Here is a 26,446-nt window from a genome sequence, read left to right on the forward strand (position 1 = left end):
TAACCCATCCTGAGCTTGGGTGGCGACTGTTAGGACCGCCCTCCTTCCACCTCTCCCGGGGCAGGGGGTGGACTTTCCTCCTCTGAAGCACCTGCCCTCAGATGAGTAGTGAGGTAATTCTCCTATGTGTCTAATTTAAGTCACCGGAAACATACTTCTTTACCTTCTGTGGTTTATAGAGAAAATAGTCAGTGAGCAAGTGCTGATTTAAAGCCCACTGACCTCCGAGCACAGTTCTAAGCACTGTGGAAGTGAGGCCAGAGGTTCTTTTATTGAAGGGAGATAAAACCCCCTACTGAGAGGGGTCCTTACACAGATAACACTGATATTGTTTTGAAAAAGTGCCAAGCACGGGCACATAGAAGACCTTTAAAAAACAGGAGTTCCTCCCTGTCTTTGTCTTCTTTTTATTAACAACAAACACCAGCTGATATGATACACACAGCTTAAAGATAAAGGTGTGAAAGTGGTACCCATGGAAGACTTATTTGATGAGGTGGAGTTTTAGCTGAATTTAGGAAGAATTAAGGAGTGATGTGGATTAGTAGAGATTAAGATCGAGAGCATGGGCTTCCCTGGTGGCGCAGTGGTTGAGAATCCGCCTGCCGATGCGGGGGACACGGGTTCGTGCCCCGGTCCGGGAAGATCCCACATGCCGCGGAGCGGCTGGGCCCGTGAGCCATGGCCGCTGAGCCTGCGCGTCCGGAGCCTGTGCTCCGCAACGGGAGAGGCCACAACAGTGAGAGGCCCGCATACCGCAAAAAAAAAAAAAAAAAAAAAAAAAAAAACGATTGAGAGCATGGCATATATTCTTAGAGTTATGATAAAAACATAGTCTTTGGCCAGTGAATTACATTGGTAGGAGTAAAGGGCCCAGTGGGATCCGTGGCACTGAATGGGATGGTGACATAGGAGTGGGCCAGTGGGCAGAGTGTCTTAAAGCAGTGGTCCCCAGCCTTTTTGGCACCAGGGGCCAGTTTCACGGAAGACAATTTTTCTTCGGACCGGTGGGGGGCTGTGGGAGGCAGGGCAGGTGGTTCAGGCTTTAATGCGAGCGATGGGGGGTGGCGGATGAAGCTTTGCTCACTCGCCGCTTACCTCCTGCTGTGCGGCCCAGTTCCTAACAGGCCGCGGACTAGCACCCCTGTCTTAAAGGACTCGCTAAGGAATTTTGACTTATTATTACAGTCAGTAAGGAATCATTGTAGTTTCTTGAGCTGGGAATGAAAATGATTTTTGGAGATCTTTATTATATGACTTCTTAGAGCCGGGCAGGTGAGTGGACAGCAAGACCTTCAGGACGGTACCTGGGCTCATGCTGGGGCTTTCACAGGGACAGTAGTGATGAGCCCAGGGACCAAGGGAGCTGATGTCTAGAGGGACATAAGTAGACTTAGGGGGCGGGGCAGCTCTGAGGGGCCACGAAAGGGAGAAGGGGCTAAGCTTAGTGCCCTGAAGGTCTGGGCGGAACGCGAAGCCATCGGTGGTAAAAAAAAAAAAAATTGGGAAGAGGTAGTGGGTGACTATGGGTGACTTGGTGAAGTCCTAGCCCCTACAGAGCAGGGCTGGAAAAGATCAAAGAGGAGAGGGCCTTAGCCCGAGGCCCCCTTTTTATGTGCCCTCGGTTCAGGCTTTCATCTCCTTCCCACGATGAGGATCATTGTGGAAGGTTATTTGTAGATATTTATGTAGATAATTACATCGCCTGTGTAATTTTGTAAATAAATCAAGATTCGCTTTTGATGCATTTTTGAAGTTTTGCAAATAAATTGGCTTTGTTCTAAAAAGCACGGTCTTAATAAAATCCCTGTGTTCTGAATGAAATTAGCCACTCCAGATACGTTTAACCTGACCACACATGGTGGCATTGTGACGGCATTGGCGTTGGGGGTGAGACTTAACGCAAAGGCAGATACTGAGCCGGGAGTTCTGGAATCCTCAGCCCTCCTGCCACTGCTTCCCTCGGATCCAGCCTTTGGACGCCCCCTTCTAGAATGAGTACAGAGCTTCTGGCTACTCTGTTTTGTTCTGGTGGGGACTCTGGCTTGAGCTGTGTTCTTTTCTCCCTTTATCTCCCCACCACAGACTACTGTTTTCCAAAGTGAAGTTGGAGTCGCTGTGCCGGGGCCCGGATGAGGCGCTCCTCACCTGTAAGCACATGCTACAGATTTGGAAATCCTGCTACAATCTTACCAATCCCAGGTAAGAGGCCAGCGGCGGCACCTGTTGTGCATGGTTTTTGCATGGCCCCTGCCTCTCAGTCCTTCCCCGATAGGCATTTAGCAGGGCAAATTCTCCACCCCTGTGCACCCCTAGGCCCCCGGGAGCCACAGGTAAGAGCAGTGGAGCCTCACACATTACATTTTTAAGCCGATTTTCTCTTAGTGTCTGATGAAATCTCCAAATCGTGGGTTTCTTATGCTTTCATTGCCACGGTGGCCCTCTAGGCTCACTTCCAACTGGTCTCCATCTGATTTCCCTCGGCCAGCCATTTATGTAATTCCCTTTGACAAGTCTTTATCTTTCTGGTGATTTATGGATAGACTAGTCAATTATATATTCCAGATGGGGTTCTCACAGTAATATTTTAAAAAGACCCGCATAGACAACAGGCCACATGCTACTAAGGAGAGTAGAAATTGCTTTTGACATGATAAAGTGTAATTTTCAAAAAGTTAAAATCATGACTCAAACAAATATAAAAGATTATAGCACATATAAAACATAAAAGATTAGCACATATGAAAGATTTTATTACTTACCTCATTAACTAATGAGGGAAGCAGTAAAATGTTGAGACCCATTCAAAGAAGAATTTGAAAAATAGATTTGCTGAAATGAATTTGCACATAAATATAAAAACAATAATATTCTCTAGAACAATGAAATACATTGTTTGGGGTTATCTTTTCTACGGAGTGGACATTGATTGTATCTCGACCAGACAAAATTCATAGGTTTTCTACTGGCCAACTCTGCCCCATAGAGATGTGAAAGGGCCCAGCCAGTAGGAGTCAGTCAAAGGCGCCCACCCTGCAGAGGCAGATAATCTAGGGAAGGTCCACTAGTCAACTCCCAGCATGTCCCCGAAAAGCACCATCTTCAAGTCTTGAGCAGTGTTTCCCGGCATGTGTCTAGATTACGAAGTGTGCCCTGACCTGTGAAGGAAGTGATTTAATGAAAAGGGACCTCACGATTCAGGTGAATTCAAACAACTGCTCAAACACTCAGAATATTTTTCAAGTTCGCAGCAAGATGTATGGACAGCCCACATTCTGCTCTTAAGAGTCAGGAGCCTAGGAATGTGTAAGTCAAATTGTAAATGTGTTCAAGGGTGTGGCCCACCCAATCCAGCCCAGCAGGAGGCGGGCAGGTAGGCTGGTGTGAGTCGCTGCGGGGTGGGAGGAAAGGTGGGGTGGGGTTAGGGAAGCAGCAGGGTGCTGGTGGGGTTCCGTGTGAGATCTTGTTTGACAAGTTTCTGCCGTTAAAAATATATATATATTCAAAATCAGGGCCCTGTTGAGGTGATGGGCCCTGATGAGCTGACATGAGCCAGAGTTGAGACCACAAGCCCCGTGGGCGGTGTGGCTAGAAGATGGGGCAGCCTGGCCGGGAGCCCCCCCTTGCAGAGCCCGAGCCACGAGAATTTCACGAGAGCCCCCTTCCTAACCGTAGCCTGTGGCACATTACCAGGCCCATGGGGCCCATCTTCCTCTTGGTGAAAAGCTAATCGTGAAACTGGCCTCGTCCCTTTTGTGGGTATGTTCTGGAGATAAAGATCATTTTAATTTTTTTAAAAAATTCTACTTTTCTAAGTCTGTAGGCAGAAATAGGAAATGTCCATATTTATGTCCCAAAGTCCCCACTCCCAGCCTACCAGACGCAGCAGGATTTGAGGGAGGGTCTTTGCCGCGAGCCCAGCTACAGGCGATACTCCCCGAGCTGGCTGCTTCCTAGTGGAGCACATCCCTTTGTCTGTACCCCCTTTAGAAGTGAGAAAATAAATCCGTCAGCTTTCCCGTTGCCAGTTTTCTCTCAGTTCTCCACACCTCCCCCACCTCCCCACATTTCTTCCCACTTAGCAACCAAGAGCATTGCATGTGAGGAGAAGAAAAACTAGCAGAATTGGAAAAGCTTTTTAAAAACACTTAACCAAATGCCGGGGCTGTGTCCATGCTTGCTCAGCTCCCTGAAGGATCCTCCAGGGCCAGGCACGGGGGCACCTTGGCTCCGGGCGCAGAGTCTGGCTGGGGGTAGGGGTGGGGGTGGGTGGAGGACGCATCAGCTCTACGGAACTGCTCCCTCCAGCTACTCCCAAAGCCTCGAGGGGGCTGCTGGCAGTCCAGCAGCCCCTTATTAAGGAGTTTCCTGTTTGTTTTTTTAACTCTATTTTCTCTGGGATATAAATACATGTTTCTCCTGTAGCCCTCACCAGTGTGCAGATTTAGACATCCTCCCCAGTACGGTCGGGGAGGGCGTGACCCTGGCAGTAGAATAAAGCAGAAGAGGGGAGGGTAGTGTCTTGACGGGGACAGCACACCCCGCAGTTCTCCAGATAAGGGCGGCTCTGGGCCCAGCAGCCTCAAGTCGGGTCACGCGGGGCTTTAGAAGAGGATAGAAACGCATGCACAAGTGGGTGAGAAGCATCCCTGCTTAATAAAAGACGTGAAAACTGAGCAGAAAGCATGCTGGCCGGGGCTGGTTGGTTTCCAGCTGGAGAAGGTCCTCACTGACTTCCGGGCTCAGGCGCCCGTGTTTCTAAGTGTGCTCAGTTGTGAGGGACCTGTGCTCACCCTCCCAGGGCGTCCCACTGCTCGCCACCCCCAAGAGCCCCACCCAGGGGCTGGCACAGGCCTCCAGAGCAGTGGGACAAGGGGGCGCAGAAGAAGACACGGGCAGTAACAGGGCCAAACGGATACAAGACCTGGCTTCCCGTCCTCTGCGACCCGTCCCTCCTCTTCACTCTTGCTTGAAGGAGCATCACCCTCTGGGCCGGTCGCTGAACGGAGCCTGAGGCCAAAGAGCGGTCCCTGCAGGCTGAGAACGCGTCTCCTGCCGTGAGCAGAGGGTGGGTGGCGTTGTCCTGAGTGTACGTTTGGCAAGGTGTTGGTCACTTCAGAAGCCTGGGTTGAGGCCTGCAGCTTTGCGTGCCTTTAGGACAGAAATCCGCCTCACGTTTCGTCTTCTCTCCTGCTGAAGTGCACAGCTCCCTCAGCTCTTGTGCGCGTTGACTTGGCCACTTAAGACAGTGTGACCTCTGGCCAGAGCCTCGCCAGACGGTCCAGCGCTTCAGCAAGGGATGCTGTACCTTCTCTGTGCCGCACCGTGCTAAGCTGTTTATACATTCGTCCTCCTCAACCCCTGCCTCAGCCTTGCAAGAAAGCTACTGTTCTTTCCACTTCATAGAAAATAAAAGTGAAGCTACACTTCACTTTTATTAAAGCACTTGCCCTAGTTTTCTCAATTAAACAACTAGTAGAGCTATTATTCAAACCCAGGTCTGCCGAACATCAAAGCTCTCTCCATCACCCATGCTGCCTCTCTGAATTGACAACCAGCTTTTTTTCCTTTATTTTTATTTTTTATTATTAACTACTTCTTCCCCCTCTTGTCACTGCCACTTAGACCGTCTCCATCATGTAGCCATATGATCAGAAGAAAATTTTTTTTCCCAAGTCCCATTTCAATCACATTAACGAATAGCATATAAACATTTTTTTAAAAGAATTTATTTGCTCTAACCTCAGTTGGAAATTGGAAACCCCATTTTTTTTTTTTTTTTTTTTTTTTTTTTTTTTTGCGGTACACGGGGCCTCTCACTCTTGTGGCCTCTCCCGTTGCGGAGCACAGGCTCCGGATGCGCAGGCTCAGCGGCCATGTTTCACGGGCCCAGACGCTCTGCGGCATCTTCGCGGACCGGGGCACGAACCCGCGTCCCCTGCATTGGCAGGAGGACCCTCAACCATTGCGCCACCAGGGGAGCCCCGGAAACCCCATTTCACGCTAGTAGTCATCCATATTTCGGTGGAGCTTTTTACAAAGTGTGCTCTCATTTGTCTTCAAAGTAGCCCCATAAAATGGGCGAATGTCGTGTTACATCAGACCCATTTTACTGATGAGAAAATTGAATTTGGGAATGTTGAGAACTTGCCTTGATTCATGTAATCCAGGCTTAAGTTGCCTGGGAAATGTTCTGGTTTCCTATCCAAGGCCCCTCTATTACAGCAGTATTTACTGTGTGCCAGGCACTGTCTCAGAGCTGGGAAAGGACAAGGCTGTGACAAGGACCCCAGGGTTCTGGCTCCCAGTCCACCATCAGCTTGCCTCTTGTGTTTAATCTCTGTGTAGCTGTGTTAGAGGATTTCCAAGAGAAGCTTCCAGTTTCTAGGATAACTTAACCATCAGTACAGTCTACTCTGGATTTTCAGTCCTTCTTTAAGGGAATAGAAATTACCTGGATATGTACATCTACATATGTGGGTCTCTTCAGCTTATGTGCGGTGGATTTGGGGCTCCTTCCAGTTTCCTTTCCCTAAACCCTCTACTAACACCACTGACCAGTAATGGTTTTCCTTTCCTTCCTGTCATCCTCCTTCGGAGGTGGTCCTGGCACCTAAGGGCCAGACAGAGAAGAGGTGAGGTGACTGAGCTGTAGGGGGGAGGTGGTCCATGGAGTGCCCAAGTAGATGTGTCCCAGAGGGAGAGAGGAAGGCTTGCCCGAGACACGCTGGCCAGAATGAGAGAGCGAGGCCAGGCCTCCCTCTGCCCCTCCTTCCATATCCTGTGGATCATGGCAAAGACAAATTCTGCACCATATAAACAAAGAACTAAAACCTGCTTAAAGCATCCACCAAAATTCTCAGTCAGTCGCAACAGTCAGAGTGGAAATGAAAGCACCTCCATTGTGAACAATTATTTGTTGCTATATAAGCAACAGATACTATGGAGATAAACAAATACTATGGAGATAAGCTAAGGAACGTAACCAAATATTGTTTCTCAGCTGGTGGAAGGGAAATAGGTCCTGTGTCCCTATCATTGGCTGAGGTTCATAAGTTAAGATCTTCGTTTTAGTTGGGGTTTATAACATCTGGAGTAGGAGGTCCTTAACTCAGCTTCTCCACACCTACCGTTGCACCAGACAGCTGGGAGTAAGTTGTCTCCAAAAGTCGGCCAGCCTTGTTAAGCCCTGATGCATATGGAGGCATGGTGTTTATAAGGACACCTGGCATGTGTCCAGAAGTTATAATTCTTCTGAACGTTCTGTCTCCATGACCTCAGTTCAGCCTGACACACTTCTGTGTGGGAAGAAGAGGCCACCTCACCTGACAGGGAAGTCACTGAGGCACAGAGAAAGGGGCCTTGCTCAAAGTGACCTACCATTAGTGACAGATGTGGGATAAGAACCCAGACTCCTGGTTGGGTTCCAGGACCCAGCATGACATGCAGCAGCCAACCCTGTGCTCTGATACTTGGTGAAATGAGAAGCCTGGAGGATTGTGGCTGAACCAGACATCTCCCATCCACTTACTGTGATTTGGTCCACTGAAAACCCAGGCAGAATCCTTCCTTGGCAATTCCAAGACCTCATTGTGCATCCTGGAATTTCATCACCTTTCATCAAGGTGATGAAAAACTTCACTATATTTTGAGATAAGATCTTCCAAAAAACTCCTAAGTGGGGAGCCATTGCAACATTCAGATAATTAACTCTTTGTAATATTTTTGTAGTATTTTTTGTAATATTTATATTAAAAATACATGCATGAATAGATCAATGCTAGAAATATTCAGTTGCTAGTGTGATTAATGCAAATTTGCATGTACTTTTATGCTGTCTTCTGCTCAGAGACATTTATTGTTTCTCAGTCATGGAAATAATTAATAGAACAGATTCCAAAAAGCATGTATCCAGTGATGTCATAAGTATAGGCTGACAAACCAGTCTGTACTGAAGCAAGTTTCCTTCTGTTTCCTGTGGATTTCTCTAACTACATCACTGGACATGGAAATTGCAGCCTGCAAACCATATTAAGTTTCATAGCAAATCTTGTTTGTACCACTTTTAGCAACAGCTGCATAGAGGAAGGAAATTGTGTCCCTTTACTGTGGAATTTGAACTTCTTAACGAAAAAAATCATTTGTAGAGCCCCCAGATGGGGGAAAAAAAAATGGATTCAAAGAAAAGCATTAAAGGCTCAAACCTCAAGAGACAGATATACATCTTTTGATAGAATACCATGATAGAGGAAAAAAGAATGCAATTGTTTAATTGTTTTTACTTACAAGTTTCTTAGAATTAAAAAAAAAAAAAAAAGTCTTTCTGAGCTGAGCGCCCTTAACGGTGTTCCATTCCCGTTAGTCCCGATGTGGTCTCCCACGTGACTCGCCCAAGGAGTGGGGCTGATCCCGTTACTATACGCAGGAGCAGCCTGGAGAGGGGGGCTTCAGTGCCGGAAGCTAATGAGAACCACCGGCCTGGAGGCTGCTGCCAAAACGCGACTGTGTTCTCTCCAAGGCCCAGCCTTCCCAGCTTGGGAACACCGGAGGGGGGCTGTAGCTGCCACTCTGCCAGCACCCAGCTCAGTGTAGGGCCTCACACCTCCTCTCTCTTGTCTATTAAATAGAGGTATCAACCACGCCATTTATCTTAAAGGCTTGTTCTTAGGACACAAACGAGGCCGTGGCTGTGATCACCCTTTGAAAAGGCAGGGCCAGTGGTTCTTGAATTTGGTTATGCATGAGAACCATCTGGGGAGCTTTGAAAACCAGAAATTCTGATGTATTTGGTCTGGGGCAGGACCCAGGCATCCGTGGCTTTTCGAGATGCCCGGGGTGATTCTTCTGTGCAGCCAGGGCTTAGACGCACTGGTGTAGAGCGTTGGTTCCTAAAGACAGCTCGAGGATGATGTGTTCATGGGCTTGAGCCCGACACTTAGCAGCACAGAATGCTCATCAGCTTCCCCCACACGGTGGATGGAGAACGTGGCTCGAAGTTCCCATTTTTGTGTCTTACAATGACACAAAAGAGACGAAAATTAGCTCGGGTCTCTGGGTGCGGTTTAAACCGTGTTTGTGATACGGATCCTGAAAGGAATCCCAGACCAGGCCGGGTGGGGAAGCAGGATGCCCGGTGATGAGTGGAAAGGTGCTGAAGAAGCTCAACAAATGCACAGAAGGTTTTGCTGCATTTCAGGAGTCGGGATTGGTTGACTCTGTTTCCTTCCCCTGCCCACCCTTCAAATGACTGACATTTGTAGCTGTGTTTTGCAGTGATTCTGGACGTGGGAGCAGCCTCTTAGATAGAACCATTGCTGACAGACGACAGCTTAATACAATTACTTTGCCAGACTTCAGCGATCCCGAGACAGGTGAGAATAAAAAGCCAGAGGGGCCCAAATGGTGTCAACCGGAAGGGACACGGGGCCTGGCCCCCAGCCGCGCGGGAGGAAGACCACCAGGGCCTGGGGCGGGAAGAAGTCCTCACCCAAATAGGCTAAACTGTCGCCTGAGGTGCGTTTTCTCCGGTGTCTTTTTTCAAGTGTTTGTTCACAGTGGGGGAAGTAATATTACTTGCCCAACACAGCTCTTTGAAATCTATTTTTCCCCTTGCTCTTGGAGCCGAAAATTCGAAACTAAAATTAGACTGTTCCCATCCCCATCAAGCTTCCCCTCTGCTTTTCTGTTTCTTTCTCTTTCTTTAGATTTCAGACCTTGCTAAAATCAAGCTTTCGGTTTCTAATCAGTTGCACATATGAACTCACACAACCCCACAGGAAACCCTGCAGGGAGAGGCAGGTGGGTTCAGAGCTTCTGCATCTACTGACCCCACGAGGAAGCTTGTAGCACTTACTGCCTCGGAGCAGATATTTACACCTCAGTTATCATTTGTGTTTCCACAGTTGCCTAAGTACAGAGGGGTAAAGAGACCTCTGTAATCTCCAAACAAGTAACTTTAGTAGTAATACTGACTTTTCAGTGGCAATTCGGAGGACTCGACAGACCCACAACATGTAAAGAAATCCACGGCGCTTTGAGCCTCAGCGATAGTTCCAGAGGATCATTTGGAAGCTGGTTTGGGTGCTTCTCCCGCCACCCCAGAGGGCCCTGGGTCAGGCTGAATCGCTGTCTGGGTACGCCTGGTCTTCTGTGGGTTGATTTCATGAAAGGAGCCTCCGGGTCTTTCTCCGGCACTGTGCCAGGTCCCGGCTCCTGACCAAGCCCCTCCAAAGAGCCAGAGAGCAGCCCCGAGGCGTGCACAGCCGTCCTTGGAAAATCTCTCCCCAGGTGGCAATGGGAGCCGGGTGTGGTACTCACCCAAGCCCGTCCTCACAGCTGCCTGCCTTCCTGTGCTAGTCTCCCTTTTACCAAAGTTAAAGTCGGCTGAAGAAGCCTGATCCCAGGGCCTTGGGGCTCCTAGGTCAAAAGAGTGTTGGGCATTGGAAGCAGCATGAATTATAAATTAGTGCAGTTTAACAGGGCTTGCAGCCACTGCTCAAAATGCAGGCCAGCTAGGCCACAGAGAAACTCGCCCCTGGAGTAGCCTGGCCCCTGGGTGGAGGGCAGTCATTGGTGGGCTTAGACGGCGCACCAGGCAGACTCTGACCTGGGATGGCACAGCAGAGTTCTGCTTGTGGTCCAGACCTGCTAGAGGGACGTGTGTAGCCCCCCTCGCTGCAGGAGAGGGAAGGTCAGGCTGTCAGGACTTAGCCACTGAGAGGTGAGGCTCGGACCCCGGGGAGAGAAGAGAGGGAGGTAACAGTCACCACGGCTGGCTCACAGCTGCTGTGGCTGCCCAGGGCCAGCTTCCCCTTCTCCCCTACCCACAGGACCCTGCGAGGACACTCATACTAAATTCAGACCCCCTTCCCCTCCAGCTGATCGGGACCCTAATCTCCCCTGAGGTCTGAGCCTTTCATCCACATCACATTAAAAACAGACAGTGGGAGAAAATGAGGGAGGCCCTTGGGATTCATTCTCCCCTTTGTCCCTTGGGACCTCTTCCCCAGAGCCTCCAGGAGGCTCCCACTTCAGGTCAAACATCAGGTGCTGTAGCTTCCAGCCGAGGTGTGTCTCCGTGGCAGAGTCGGGGATCGCTGCCACTTGTCCGTAGTGGACACTGCTCTCCCTCAGGCGCTGGCCAGTGACCAGTTTATTGTGTTGGTGTGGTTGTATGTCCACACGACGCCCTCCAAGACTCCTCTCACCGGCCCTGCCCCCACAGCCCCAAATCGTTGCTTTTCACACCACCACCACCAGTTACTTACCCAGGAGGCCAGGAATCAGAGAAACGGAAGGCCATGTTAGCAGGCCTTATCAGTTGCAGACTGATTATAAATGATGGTAAAACATTCTGAAGTGATCATTTAAATCAGAGAGACTTAAAAATTATGAAGACTCACCTATAAATGGAAAAGATGCCTCCATCTTGATTAATAAAGCCCAGTTTTAGATAGTTCAGCCCATTGGTGGTCGCAGGAGGGCAGCGGTTCTTATTAGTGCATCAGTGGGGACTGCCTGTCTCGTGAACGACCCACAGATTCGGTCCAAACTTGATTCCGAAGGTTCCATAGAGGTGTTTTGCTTCCATCCCTGCCCTTCCATCTTGCCTTTCCCTAAAGATAACCATTTTTTATTAGCTTTCTGTTTACCCTCCCATGCAAATAAGATTATATCTTATTTCCCGTGTCCCTTGACTTGAAAATAGCATACCATATACGTGCTGCACAGCCCCTGTGACGTGTCCCTTTACACATGCCCAGAGGATTCCTCTGCATCCGTTTGGGAGAACGTCCTCAGGCTTCTGCAGTGCTTCTCTGCTTTTCGAAATGCATCCGACAAGAGCACAGCCGGCAAAGACGTGTGGCCAAAGCCGAGGTGGCCTGCCACGGTTGTGATACTGCCAATTCTGAGTCACCCAGTGTGCAGTAGGCGCCTCTGTGAAGCCACAGGCCCTCTTGGATTGTAGTTTTTGTCTTCCAGAACTAAAATTTATTTCCTTTTTTAAAAAAATTTTCTACTGTGGAAAAATTTCAAGTATACCAAAATAGAAATACTCGTATAATGAATGCCCATGTACCTACCACCAGCCTTCGACAATTCCTATTCTTTTTTCCTGTATCTCTGCTGTCCCACACTTAGTTTTTGTAGACTATTTTGAGGCAGATCTCAGACATCGTATTTTGCCTGTTAAAATTTCGGTGTACATGTCAAACAGATGAGAGCTCGGTTATAAAAATATAACCGAGATCCCATTATTATACATCTGGGTCATTATGAAGTACAGGCTCAGTGTTCTTGATTTTGGAAGGTGAATAATTAACTGGGGTATGGTTTTCCACCTCTGAAACTGTCCATATGCAGATCTGTGTAATAACATAAGGGGAACCCATGTCTAAAAGCTTTGGACTATAGCTGAGTCCACTGTGGCTAAAGAGTGGACATTGGTTTTATTAAGTGGATGGGGCAGACTGAAGAAAAAAACCCTTAAAGAATATGCTTTCCCTTCTAATATCACCTCTGGGTCCCCTTCCCCCCACCTGTGTCATCCAATAGGTCCTGGCCATCAGGAGAAAGGAATCAAATGGAGGGACAGTCATTTAACTTTGAAGCTTTGAATCATTGTCTTTTCTTCGGAATAAGTTAGTTCCTTAAATAGAGGAGGAAAAAGAATTCTTTTCCTTCCTTTTGCCTTCAAAACAGGAAGTGGAGTAAGGAGATTTATCTTTGATCATTGGTAGATATTACCAGACACCGATCCGTAGTAAGGATTCTTTCGCCTTGCAAGTTTGATCCATTTTGTCCGGGAAAAATTTTAATTTGTCACTGCAGTGGTTCTCCCTACTGCTGTGTATCTCTCCAGCTGAAGGCATGGAAGTGACAGTAATAGCTTCCTTTTCAAAGTGCCCGGCCAGTGGACCCAACCGTAGACCAGCTTAGCAAGCTTAGACTCCATTGTCACGATTCAGGGACCTGACCCATTGTTGCACCTCAGTTACCTGCACCTAGAAAGACCTTAGTTTTCAAGTAAACTTTATATAAGTGCTTCTCATAAAAAACAAATCGAGGAAAAGTCAAGTTCTAATCCTTTCCAACTGAAAAGCAGATAGTTTCTTTTCCTCCAGAATGTCCTGGGTATTCTAGGTTAAAGAGGTATTATTTTCAATGGATCATACTGCTGAATCCGTGCCCAGGTAAATCTGAGATGTTTTTATGCTGTGGTGTTGTTGCAGAACAATTAAATAACCAGTGGAAAAAACAGCAAATTTGTTTTCTTCGAAAAGCACTTGTATTCTCTTGTCAAGTAGAGGAATGATTGTGTATTACATGACCTCATTTTCTTTGCAGCTTATGTGAGTATATTAAAAGCCAGTTTATTTTTTTTTCTTTGTGTTTCTAAAGTTTTTTTGCCTTTATCCTTTTTTTTTTCTCTCTCTTTCATGTTTTTAGTGTCAGATTCCTCCTCCTCCTCTTCTCTTTCAAGAACCGAATCTCCTCTCCACCTGTTTGTATCTTCTCATCTTCATTCTCATCCCAAACCCGATACCTTTGTGTGGCCCCCGGCAGCTCATTCAGTCAGTGACCCAGGTCCCCGCCAGGAACCCTCTCTGTGTAAACATGGTTTATGGTTTTTTCCTTTCTTGTTAGATCTGCTTCATTTGCCTGATGTTTTATTTTCTGATAATCTTCCTAACTGCTAAGCTGGATCGGAAACTCCATCAAATTTACCTGAGAGAAAATCTTGCTAGTTTGAAAATCCAAAAACTTGTGCGGGCAGAAGGAGACGTGGGTGCCCAAGTTCCAACCTCCCTTTTAAAAAGTAAAGGAAATCTGTTTAGAGCAGAATCAATAGAAGCTTCTCTGGAGCATCGCTTCCAGTTCTTGGGGACTTCTGTGCTTTCCGCTTTCCTGGAGTTGATATAAATTCATACAGATCTCATTTTTTAAAAAGACAAATAGAACATTTTGCAAATAATAATTTACTCCTAATCATTTCTGGTTTTCAGTTTAGAAATTAATTCAACAAGTATATAGTAACCAAGGTAGTATTCTAAAAATATCAGTCATATGCCTTTTAAGTATGTGGTTCTCAAACCTTACTGTGCGTTAAAATCACCCAGAGAGCTTTGAACGCTGCAGATTCTCTGGGCCCTACCCCCGGAGTTTATGATTCAGGAGGCCTGAGGTGGGGCCCAAGAATCTGGATTTATAAAATACCTTCTTAGGATCCCGATGCCAGTGGGCTGTGTACTACATTTTGAAAAACAATGCTATAAATTGTTTTCTCTTTGCAAGGAAGGAAAACGTAGGGCTTGTGTCATGAAACTGTGCAGGGAAATTGAACAGTATTTTAATCTAATCTTGATTTTAAATAATAGGGAAATTTGAAAGTCTGTTTTAGGGCGTTCAGGGACTTGTCAATGGAAAAAAAAAAAAGATCCCTGTATTGAAATGAGACACTTGTTGATAAAGCCCTTAAATGGCACCTAAATATGGATCTCACCAGGAGAGCCACCCTTGTTCTTCCACTCATTTATTTAATGTTCACTTTACCCGCAACACGGCCAGAAAATTTAATCTCTGTGTCCATGATTTAAAAGGGCTCATCTTTGTTCCAAACACTCAGTTATATGCTAAACAAAAGCTCATAAGGGGAGCTGCTGCCAGAAAGAACTACTTCCCCTAATGCGCTTATCTTTCTGATGGTAACCTGCTGTGTTACACACACACACACACACACACACACATACACACACACACACACACACACACACAGTCTGGCAGAAAGGAGACTATGATCTAAAATAAATAATTCAAACCAAGAAACACTCTGACTTTACTTATCTGCATATTAAGTGTTCTGAACTCAGCCTCAACGGCAATCCCAGTTTTATGAAATGGAATACGAAGATAAAATTTACAAACTGCTTATGTCCTTTTTAATCCACTTCTTAAAATAGATATTTTCCCTTTAATATGATGCCTACGGGCAATTGCCAACTTTTTTATTTTTCTGCTTTGGTTTTTCCAGAAAAAATTGTTTATTACACTGACTTTTGCCCAGTTTTCTGGGGTCTTAAAATGGGATCTTACTGTTCTAGAATAATGTTAGATGTTCCCACTGCCCCATCCTTTCTCGTTTGCACAATGAACCCACCTACCTCCACACCCTGCCAGTAGTTATCTTGTTGCATCCCAAGGAGCCCTGTGTCCCTTTAAACCTCTGAAGATTGAAGTCCAGACTCTTCCGGTGGGGCACCTTATATCAGATTAATTAGCAAATTGTTAGGGCGATGAGCACCCCCTGGGCTTTCTGCTGAACGTAATATGTACCAAGCAGTGCTCAGTTGTTTATTCTCTGTGAAGCTCTGAGTCATCTTCCATCCTTAGGGAGTGCATAGCCAGTAACCAGGTGTTTTAAGTAAGACTGTTCCCCTCCCCCCACCCCATAAATACAATATTTAGTTAGAGAAGGGAAAACATAACATACATTGCTAGTAAATGTAGAATTTCTTGATTAAAATTATAATGAATTTGAATCCCAACTCTTTCCCTTAGGACAGATAGCCAAGACCTGAAGTTTTATGAATTTCTCCCTCCAGTCCTTTACTTCACAGGATTGAAAGCTAGCCCAGCCCTGCAAACGGTTGGAATCATGATTAGGGTTAACGTGTGGCAAGATCTGAAAACTGCTCGTTTGATTATTTTTCCCTTCCCTTTGGAATTTCCTGCCCTGGAAACAAAACACATTACATGAATTGGTCAGCTTTCATGTGCTGAGTGAACATTTAAACGTGGAGGAGAATGCCCAGTTGGCCTTTCTTTGCTTTAAAAAAAAAGGAAAAAATCATTGTTAGTGGAAAAACATATGTCACTGTTGAATTGAAATCTGATTCCAGACAGCCAGACTTACGGTTGGAAGGTTATTAGAACTCCATTTGCTTTTTTAGCCTTAATTTTGATTTTTCAAATGTTTGTTTCTTGGTTTTAATTTTTGGTTTGATTTGTTGTTCCAAGGCAACTCTCCAGAAGTATACTTTCATGGTTTTCCCTCCCTTTTTTCAGTTAGTAAGTAGTTTACCAATCTATCTGTTAACTTTTCTGAGGGTCTCCAGAATCACGCTGACCCCACCATGCAGTGTGTGTTGTGGCCGTTGATCAGGAATGTTGAGATGGCTTGGACCTGAAGCTTGCTTCACCCCTCCCGCTGGGGACCAGCCCTCCCAGGCCCTCTAATGCTTTCTGCAGCTCGGGTGTAAACACTGAGGAGGCAGCACTTGTCTGGGAAGGACTACAGAAGAAGGCATTGCAGGAAGAATGCCCAAGTAGGGGCGTGCAGTGGCTTGGTCTGCAACCCCACGGGGGCTGATCAAAAGTGTGAGACATCCAGCCTCGCCAGTGTGGCTCATCTGTAAATCTGGGGTAGAGGGAACTAGTTGAATCTTAAAATTCCTTTCCAGTTCAACCACTATTGCTCATAGAAAACAATTCTAATAATTCGTTTTCCTAAAATAAGCTAATCAGACATCATAAAACTTAAACTACTTCTACCAGAATTTAAAGCAGACTAAGCAATTCCCTTTAAATATGTTGAAGGGAGGCTTGACATATTTATACAAGGGACTTAACTACTTCCATAAAAACAGCTCCAAGTCTCTCGAGGGTCAGGAAACCTGGGTTCGGGGGCCAGTTCTGCAGAGGAATCCAGGCAACTCATTTAACCTTCCCGGCCTCAGCATCCTCACCTGTAAAGGTCTTAGTCGACTAATTATTCTGTTCACACACACCTTTGGGGTTTGCCGGTAGCTGATCCTGACTTCAAGCCTCGGCCAGGTGCCTTGCTCCCCAAGTTGCAGCCTGGACTCTGTGGCCTCCAGAGGGCAGTGACCGGCCAGGTGGGGAGAGCCGGACTGGAACGCAGCCGCCAGGACCCCCCCCCCCCACCCTCACTCCTGAAACCTGAGGATCCCAGGCGCCCCCAGCAGCGAGCGCCCCAGCAGTCATCCTTCTGGAGAGAAGTGTGGGTTGAGGTTTTATTCTTCTCTCCAAGAACGTGCTGACTGGGTGCTCAGCTTCATTTTTCATATCACCGATTCTGGTGAAACCGCGGCTCTCTTTAGGAACCAGGACAAGAGAATAGACATTAACGAGAAAACACACCTCTCAAACGAACTCAGGTGAGAAATAAAGCCAAGGTAGTAGTTTTGTCTCCTTCCACTGTGGCTGCCGTTGTATTATTGACTTCGCATTTTTCTAACATTCAGAAACATCTGTCATGATCAGGAAGTGACTAGTCAGGTGGTGAATTTCACCCTCTGCTACTGCTTAATAGAATAAAGTCATTTTTGTCACCTATATGTGACCAAGAAATCACTGTAGTGATGACCCCACTGCTTTCGAGGAGTGGCAGTTTAAAACATTCAGCCCTAATGATTCAAGTATAAACCTTTTCTTGCCATTTTAATTAAATTAAAATTAATTCTCCTTAAGTAGTTCTGGGGTGTCTTTCTTTAAACAAGGTCGGTTGGAATTTTAGGAGATGGACAAGTCAATAATAAATGGCACTTGGGGAGAAGTGGAGCGTGTGACCAGCAATTAGACTACGGCCTGAGCCAGGGAGGCTTCTCCCATCAGCTGCATCAGAGACAAAAGCCTTTCCCAGGCGGAAGGACACTTCATTCCAGAGACACGGCCTCATGGCTGTGCACGGGGGAGGGTTTGAGGAGGTGGGTAGCCTCTGCCCTGTGCAGTCCTCCGGAAGGTGCTGTCTCCCGGCTCACCCTCACAGCGGGCCCCTCCCTGCATGTGCGCCGCTTAGCTCCGCCAGCCCCCAGCAGCAGCACGCAGGCCAGCCCCGCATGCCCGCTGGTGACCACATACCCCTGCCTTCGGGGGATCCTTCCCTAAAGCTTTCCCTGGAAAGGACTTTCCCCTTTCAAGAGAAGGCACATCCCATCAGGTTTCAACTGTGCTTGATGTTCTGTTAAAGTCATTTGGAAATTGTGATCTCGTCTTGGGACCGTGGGTTGGCTGTCCAGATTTCCTTGGCTATCTTAACCTCCTTTTTCACTCAGTGAACAAAGGAAAGTATCTACTAGAATGACCCCCAGAGCTATTTATCAGCGGGACCCACAACCAAGAGGCCCCATAGTCGGTGGGAGTTGGATAGACCCAGCAGCGGCCCCTAAATCCGCCCCAGCCCCGTGGCCCCATCACGTGGGTGGACATGCTGTGCAGCGGGCAGGGGGCAGCCCTCGAGGGATCAGAATGTGGAAGGGGGATCTCTGACAGCGTGCTGTGAAGAGCCCACCACCCCCAGATCAGCCTCCTCGAGAGGCAGGACCGCCTCCAGCAAAGATAGGAATTGTCCTCGCCCGGGGTTGGCAGGGTGGGGAGTGGAGGAAAATGGCTCATGTTTTTAAGGTACAGAGAAAAATATGCCTAATTTGAGTGCTGAAGTGAGAGCAGACGCTCGCATCTCTCCTCCCGCCTCAGAAAAGAAGAGACAGTCATCACTGTCTCCTCGGGTCCAAGGACGTTCGGGTTCTTAGAGCACAGGGGCCAGGTGTGAGGTCACTGGGCTGCCAGCAGTCCGCAGTGTTGCACTGATTTATGCGCAAGCCCTATCTTGAGAAACAGGCATCCTTTTCCTGTTAAAAACGAAGAGTTTTAAGCAAAGCTCTGGGGCAGAACGCTTAGTCATTCAGATCGTTGTTCAGTTTGCAGGGTCTTTAAGGGGGGGAGGGGCACCTCCTTTTCTTTAATTCTTTCATTGTTTGGGGGGCACAGCTTCTAAGAACCGGAAGCTGAATAAACTCTACTGACAGATACGATGGAATCACTTCAGGACTGAGGGAAAATAAGTACCGAGATTTATTAGCGGTGGGTAGTTTCTGCACACTTGGTTTCTTTTCAGAAAAACGTGGGGAGGGCAAGTATCTGCTGCGGCGGCATGAGGCAGAAAGAATGTGGGTGACAAGCAGAGAGATGGGACTTGGGGCGCGGCCACGTGCTCTACGTTGTCTCACGTTCATGCATAGGGGGCATCCGAGTTAACTCTCCAGGGCCGGGAAGCAAAGAGCAGCCTGAATCCTGAGCAGACACCTGTGAGATGTGCCTCCTGATGTCTCTTTGGTAGAGGATTCTTTTCGCACATCAAGTAACATAGCTGTTGTTCCTGAACCGTGTTGCTCACCAAGTCAGCAGGCAGCCGGGCTGCATCTGAGACCTGTTCATCTTCTACATGCTGTGAAGATATGAGGGGACAGGGAAGGTGGACATCCTTCAGACCATAGCAGCTTACATAATGCGACCAGAACAGCCAAAAGGGTAGCTAGAATATAAATACATGCCATGCACTCAGTGACCCTGCTTGTGAAAATACAGGTGATGGAACATAACTAGGCCACATAATTTATTGAGCCCTTTGCTTCACAGAATTATTGGCTCTGAGATCCCTTTGAATGATGAGCCTTGGATATGGAAATAGGGTCCACGTGTGATTGCCACATTTGAGGTCTGTGTGAAATTGACCGCGGGTGTAGTGTGCTTTGGAAAAGGATTTTTGGAAAGGCTTCAACTGCAACGGCAAGTTGACCTGGCTGTGCCCGGCATCCTACTTGTGGCAGGGTTTCTCCACAGGCTTCAGCAAATGATAGGAATGTGGGGCAGCCATCCTCCAAGCTGCGCTTGGACTCAGCTTCCTGAGGTCAGGGGCCTGGGTTCCTGGCCCCTCAGCCCATGGGGAGATGACTCTCCACTGCAGCTCCTGGGGCCTCTCTTTCGCTGCCCCTGTCCCCCACCCCGCCCAGACAGTGGTCTGGGGGGGAGGGGGGACTCACATAAAGACCCCAGATGTAGGGATCAGAACAGTTCTTCAAGTGGCATTTTGCCTGTGTATCAGGTGTCTGAGATAACATCTCCTCTTGGGCCTCTAGCTGGGAGGAAATTCAGGTCTCCTCAGCTCCGGGGCATCTATGCCCCCTGGACCACTGGGGCAATCAGGTTACAGAACCTAGGCCAGATGTTAGGGCGTGCTCTCACCTGCCTGTGTCAGCTGTCGGTTCAGTTGGCTTTGCAGTAGCTTCTCAGAGCCACTGTGCCCTGTGACTGAGGGACCTGGTGGCTGCCCGGCTCGCAGGGTTACGACAGGGATAGCGCTTCTCAAGTTAACGTGATAAATAAGAGACACACAGTGGCCGGACGCATCTGCTGGCTTACCTGTCGAACCTGATTACTTGGAAGCTTGTTTCTCCAGAGTCTTGGATTTCAAATTAGAAATATGTCTTCTCTTCCTCCCTCTAAGTCCTTTCTCAAGCCTGAATTTGTCCATTTCCCGTAGGGGAATAATCCTCTTAACCCCCATGCACGCTGTAGGCGTACACTTGCTTTGGTGAGAAAGGGGTTGCTGTAAAGATAGGCGGGTTAGAACTAGCATTTCTAGGTGTTACCAACAGAAATCCAAATCTGTTTTGCCACTTACCTTTTTCAATCCTATGAAACAGTTAAGTTACAGGTTGTTTTGATTATTTGTAATCAGATATATATCCATTCTGATTCATAATGATGTTTATCCCTTTTTTCCTCCAAATTCTAACCCAGTGGAAGAATTTGATATACTGTGCTATTGCCAGAAAGAGTAGACATTAACTATTAAATAATTTTACCATTATCATAAGTCACCTACCATTATTAATGAGTACTGAATGCCCTAATATCCATCCCCAGTTCAGAACCTGAAGGGTCTCTGCCCCTGTGAGGTGTGTGTGAAAGGGATCGACTAGGAAGGAAACAGTTATTTCTGACGAACCTCAGTTACCCTCCCTATTTAAGCGGGTTAGTTATGTTAGAGCTGGGAAGCCCCTAGGTGAGTACAGTGTTAATCCAGCTGTGCACCACTGTGCTTCTTAGTCCGGGTTGTTGGAAGTGAGCACAGCCATGCTGAGAAGCCCCTTGAGACAGGGAAGGTTCTGGCCTCTGAGCCATTAGGGAAGGACAGTAGGGCACCCAGACGTGCTTCCCCAAAGAGGGGCCACTCTTCTAAATTTCACACAGTGATGTGTGTATTGGCAGTACTCATTCTTCCATTCACTCATTCATCACTCACTCGTTCTGCAAGCATTTACCAAGTACATTGCGTGGGCCTGGCATTGTTAGCCCCTGAAAATACCTAAATGGAGGGCATGTTCCTGTCTTCCAGAACCACCCAGTCTCAGAGGAGAGACAGTTACATCAACTTTTTACATAAAACAGTGTGGTCTGTACAGTGATAACCGTACCCACAGGGGGAGATGGGGCACTGAGGACCCGAGGCCTAACTTTTTACACGAGGGTGGTAGGGAGAAGAAACAGAAGGCTCACGGCAGCCTTCCCGGTGGAGGTGGCATCACCGGGCTGGTGGATTCAGAGGCTAGATTCGGAGTTAGGATAGTGTTTGAGTCCTGGTTTTGCCACCTGCTGGCTGTATGACTTTGGGTAAAATACTCACTAAAATCTCAATTTTGTCATCTAAACAATGCAGGTAACAGTGTTACCTGCCTCAAAGAATTGTTTAAAGGTTGAGTGAAATAATATATGTAAAGTGCAAATCAGAGGGCCTGAAACAGGCCACGTTCACTAAAGCCAACAATCACCACTGCTGGCATCATCATCATCATCATTTGCCAGACCTTATTCACAGCGAAACATTGATTGTAATAATAAATTAAAATCTGTTATTTTACAGATGATTATGTGAAGCATTAATTGATTTAGTTGTATGTAGATACCACAAAGAGAAGGGACTTTGACATTAGTTCTGACGAGTGCATTTGTGAACCAAACAGTTAATCCAAAAAAACAAAATTAGCACCTCCAAAAGCCACAAGTCCTTGTAGCAAAGGAGCCTGAGAACCTGGTAGAAAATGTGTAGGATTTTTCTAGAGCGGTAGTTTATTATTGTTCTTTTTGAAAAATGAATTAATAACTAAATATTTTGAGCATTTCTCAGTTTCGACTTCTCATGGGTCAATATCAATAGATATAACCCGTGTAAACAAGATCTCTTGAGGGGTCTCAATAAATTTGCAGATTCCTAAGGGATTCTGAGAACCTCCGTCCTAAAGGACAAGATCTTCCCGGTACTCTTTCCCCAGACTGTTGGGCTGCAGGGAAGCAGGACAGCTCAGGCTGGCTGGCCTGTGTAGAGGATGGCTGCAGGCTTTTCTTGACCACATGTCAGTTAATAACACCTGCTTCCTCTCTCCCCAGGTCAGGGGCCTCAGCCTTAGCTGCACATTGGAACCACCTGGGCTATTAACAAACAGATGCCTGGTCCCACCCCTAGGGTCCATGATTCGGTCGGTCTGGGCTGTAGCTACGGCATATGATTTTTTTAAATCCCTAAGTGATTTTGATGCGAAGTCAAAGTTGAGAACCACTGTTGAAGGTAGTCAGTGAGGAGGTGAGTCGGCTTGATAATGTCAGAACGTAGCAACAACCACCTTATTTATTTACTAATAGTTGCTGTTGGAAGTCTCAGGGAAACGACATCAAATCATTGTTATCAAAGTTAAAGCATTGATTTTTCCATAAAAAGGTTCAAAACAAAACAAGACCCAAAAAATCAACAGCAGTTTAATCATTTTGCTGTTTGGGGTTTCTTTAGGTAGCCCCACACACTTTGTCTAAGCAAGGTCAGTTCTTAGCTGAACTTCATCAGTTCTCCTGGATCATAATGAGATCGATCAGTGTCTCTGAACGGGGCCTCGAGATCCTCCTTGCATGGCAGCGCTCGCTCTGGAGGACTCGCTGGTCCTTCTCCAGAGGCGCCCTCCTCGTGCTTTTCCCCGTGGGCGCTGTGTGTGGATTATCCACAGACGCTGGATTCCCAGTCTGGTTCCCATCCACCTCCTGCATTTTGCCTCCACCAACCCCACCCCACTGAAGGATTTGAGTGTATTTAGAAAAATCCATGTTTCCTTTGTGTTGGAATATGGATGGCCAGTCTATTGCCGCAGGTAGTCTTAAAAATGAATACATTAATTTTTATTTAAAAAATTTTTTTTCAGATCAGTTAATTTCCAGATTTTGTCTTCGTGAAATACAATCATATAGTCTGAATATAATAACTTTGTGCTTTCCTCTTTTCAAATCTTTCACATCTTATTCACTGTTTAGAACTTTTAGAAGCTTTCTTCCTTAAATATTCATGAAAATAGAAGACATTCTTATGTCATTTGTGACTTCAGTGAGACAATCTCTGATGTTTAACTGCGAGAATAACAGTTGCTGGCCCTTTGTGCCTTACTGAGAATATACTTTCCCATTTCTAGATTAATATTTTTCTATCATAAAAAGGACCAACTTGGTGCATCTCAAAGCCCCAACAGAAATTATTTTTATGCTCACAATCTCATTTTCCCCAGAGTGAAATTTATTTGAGTAGTCAGCATTTATCTCTCTATATTATCACCATTTTCAACCTCACGATAAGTCGATAGTTACCACTGAAGGCGCTGGAACGTTTATCTCCGTATTACGCTTTACGATGCGTTATAAGTTAAGAATGTTGCCAGTGAATACAAATATCACCGGTTTTAAATTTGAAATAACCGAGACTCCCGCTCTCAGCTCTGAAACCATTCCTCCAAGAGCGGATGTTGGAAAGAAGTGGGGAAAGAGCCCCTGTTTGGGGAGGTGGCCTCCGATCGCCAGGACCTCCCGAGGGTCAGCGTGGAGAGGAGTGTGTCATTTGACTCATCGGACTTCTGAATAGAAGCCCTTTGGCCGGTGAATGTGCTCAGCCTGCCGCCTCCCCCAGTTCTCAGGACAGTAGCTTCTACAGAAGAGTGAGGCGGGTGCAGCTCCCGAGCTCCGGGCCCCTTTGCCATAACCTGTCCTCGGCGAGTCTAGTATTAGCCTTAGTGATAGACACCTGCTTAGACAGCGGGCAAATTGTGCTTTGTCTACAGTTTTTAAGGCATTTCCTAGAATACGGTTCCAGATCCCTCAAAGGCCAGGGAATGAAACGGGCGGTTGCTGGGTTTGTCTTGAGAATGGCCTCCATCTATGCCAAATCCTGCCCCAGGAGGCAAGTGTGGTTCCTCCCCCTGCCCCCCAGGTAGCTTCTAGGTTCAGGCCCAGGCAGGGGTGCTTTGTCACCTCCCTTCGTAGTACTTCACGTCTGCGAAGTTTCAGCAGCGTGTCACGGCCTCGTGGCTAGCTGTGCCCCTCCTGCCCGGACACTCAGCCTGCGCTCGACTCAGCTCCCGGACGGAGCATCTGCACAGCGTGTGCTCTGTCCTGACTAAAAGACGAACTAAAGCAACGGACAGAAACTAAGGTGCCAGGCCATAGTGACTGTATGGACAGTAAGGACCGTAAACCTCAGAAACGTCGTGAGGGAGGGGTGTGTGTATGTCTTGAACCCGTGCCTGTGTGTGAGGGGGGACGGCTGGCTGTGTGGGTCGGTGGCTGGCTCTGGGTCTGTCCTTCCACCTCTGATGCCATCTTCCCGAAACCCTCCCGCAGGCTCTGTCCACGCCACGTCGGTAGCAGCCTCCAGAGTGGAGCAGGCACTGTCGGAAGTGGCGTCGTCTCTGCAGAGCAGTGCCCCCAAGCAGGGCCCGCTACACCCCTGGATGACGCTGGCGCAGATCTGGCTCCACGCAGGTACCGCTCCGCCCCTCAACCCCACGCCCACCTGCCGCTCTGCCAGAGGGGAGCTTGCGGCCTGGGCCGCAGGGTTTATGCTGTCGCAGGGGCCAGAGATCTACACCCCAGACTTTCTTTGAGGGGGACAGCAGAGCGTGGTGTCCCAGACCCGACGGAGGTATGGCAGTCCTGCAGCCTTGGAGTGGAGCCTCAGCTCTGCTACTTACCAACAGCTGCATGGGCTGGAGGTGACAGCCTCCCCTCTCAGCCTCGGTTTCCTCATCCGTACGGTGGGTCAATAGCATCGGCTCCTAGGGTTGGTGAGCACAGTGCCCGGCACACCCTGGTGGTGAAGTCTAAGAGACCCTGGGAGAGGGTCCAGGTGTCCTGATGACACAGATGTCTTTATCTAAGCCGAGGGGGCGGGGGGAACAGCGTTTTGATGTCCGAGCTGCCACTTCTGACGGCGCTCCTGGTAATCCTCAGAGAGCGAGGCAGGTACCAGCAGCTGCCGGACTGGAAACTAGCCCAGAAGGCAGGTGTGACTGCCCCTCCCCCAGTTTCACACGGCTGCTTCTGCATAGCTAGGGAATCGCCACAATAAATCCAGCCTGCAGACATTTTAGCAATGGGAATCCCACCATACAGAGCAAATGGTGGCTCCTGATTTGCTTACATATTTCTAGTTCCATAGGAAAGATAACTTCTGTTTCTCCAGTTTTACCCCTTGATCTGCAAGGCCTTCCCAGGCTCCACTCTCAGAGTGCACGGCAAAAGCCCAGCTTTGGCTGCAGGAGTGCTTATTACCCACCACTGGCCATCTGTTTACCCCTTTTTTGCCAAGGCTAATTGTATGATGTCCAACCTTGTTTGGAACCTTCGTGTAGGAAACACAATTGGATTTACCTAGGTTTGGCATGTCCCAGAGCCGAGCTCAGTCAGCCGCTCCCGTGTTGGCATCTTTAATTGAGCCAAAACAACCACTGTAAATTAACAAATTATGTTCTTCTAAGCAGAAATACAAAAGAGGGATGACTCACGAACGTGCTGATTGTTCTTCCTGTGCAGATGCTGGCCAGCGTTCAGCCTCTTGCTGGGTTCTAGACAGGCTGACTCAAGGGCCCGGGAACAGCAGTCATGCCTTCCTCTGTGGCTCTCTTGAAGAAAAGCTGGCCCCCAGTCTAGGACCTGGTGCCCGTCCTACTCAGTCATCCTCATGAGCAGTGACGGCAAAGAACAAAAAGAGAAGGGGTTCACTTTAGTTTCCAGGCCAGGTGAGACTGGCCGAACCTGCAGGGCTAGTAGAGGGGCAGAGTTGTCCTTCAAAATGGGCATGAAGTTGAGTTTTTAAAGGGTCAGTGTCTACGAAACCACAAGGGCAGAAGGTGATCCTTCTAGGCTGGAAGCAGCTCCCTTGGCCTCCCAGGCATTCTCTTGCTTGTGGCTCGGAAAACCTAATGACCTTGGTGAGGGCCACTGAGTCCCAGGACCGCTTTGCCCAGTGGCTTGCTGCCCCTCACTCAGTTATCCAGGCTTTGCTCCTCGACGTGACCCACCATGACTCGGGAGGAAATTTTGTAGCTGCTTATTCGAACATTGAAGAACCCGGCAGCTAAGATTCCTTTTGGAGTTATCCTTGAAGTTTTATCAATCGTGTGACATCCCTTTCTCACTGCCATAGCCTATAGGACAGAATAAAGCTCTCATTGCTATTAATGCATGTGGCTTTTAACATTCTACGAGTTGGTGGAATTGAATTCTGGAAATGGAATATCATACTTGCCTTAAACTCCAGGCAGAATGTAAGTCCCGC

At 47.6% G+C, this 26,446-nt stretch overlaps 1 protein-coding gene across 3 annotated transcripts in view; it reads left to right on the forward strand.

Annotated features, from left to right (window-relative positions):
* TTC7B (tetratricopeptide repeat domain 7B) overlaps positions 1-26,446 on the forward strand; it is a 239,683-nt gene that overhangs the window by 171,768 nt on the left and 41,469 nt on the right. The window contains exons 16-20 of one of the 3 annotated variants that reach the window (XM_082841924.1): positions 2,086-2,202; positions 9,274-9,371; positions 13,450-13,611; positions 16,018-16,068; positions 24,511-24,651. In XM_082841924.1, coding sequence (XP_082698050.1) covers positions 2,086-2,202; positions 9,274-9,371; positions 13,450-13,611; positions 16,018-16,068; positions 24,511-24,651 — 569 coding nt within the window. The remainder of the gene's footprint in view (positions 1-2,085; positions 2,203-9,273; positions 9,372-13,449; positions 13,612-16,017; positions 16,069-24,510; positions 24,652-26,446) is intronic. The other 2 variants (XM_082841925.1, XM_082841923.1) reach the window with 2 other exon arrangements.

The sequence above is a fragment of the Leucopleurus acutus genome (assembly GCF_964270905.1).
Source record: "Leucopleurus acutus genome assembly, chromosome: 1".
NCBI lineage: Eukaryota > Metazoa > Chordata > Mammalia > Artiodactyla > Delphinidae > Leucopleurus > Leucopleurus acutus.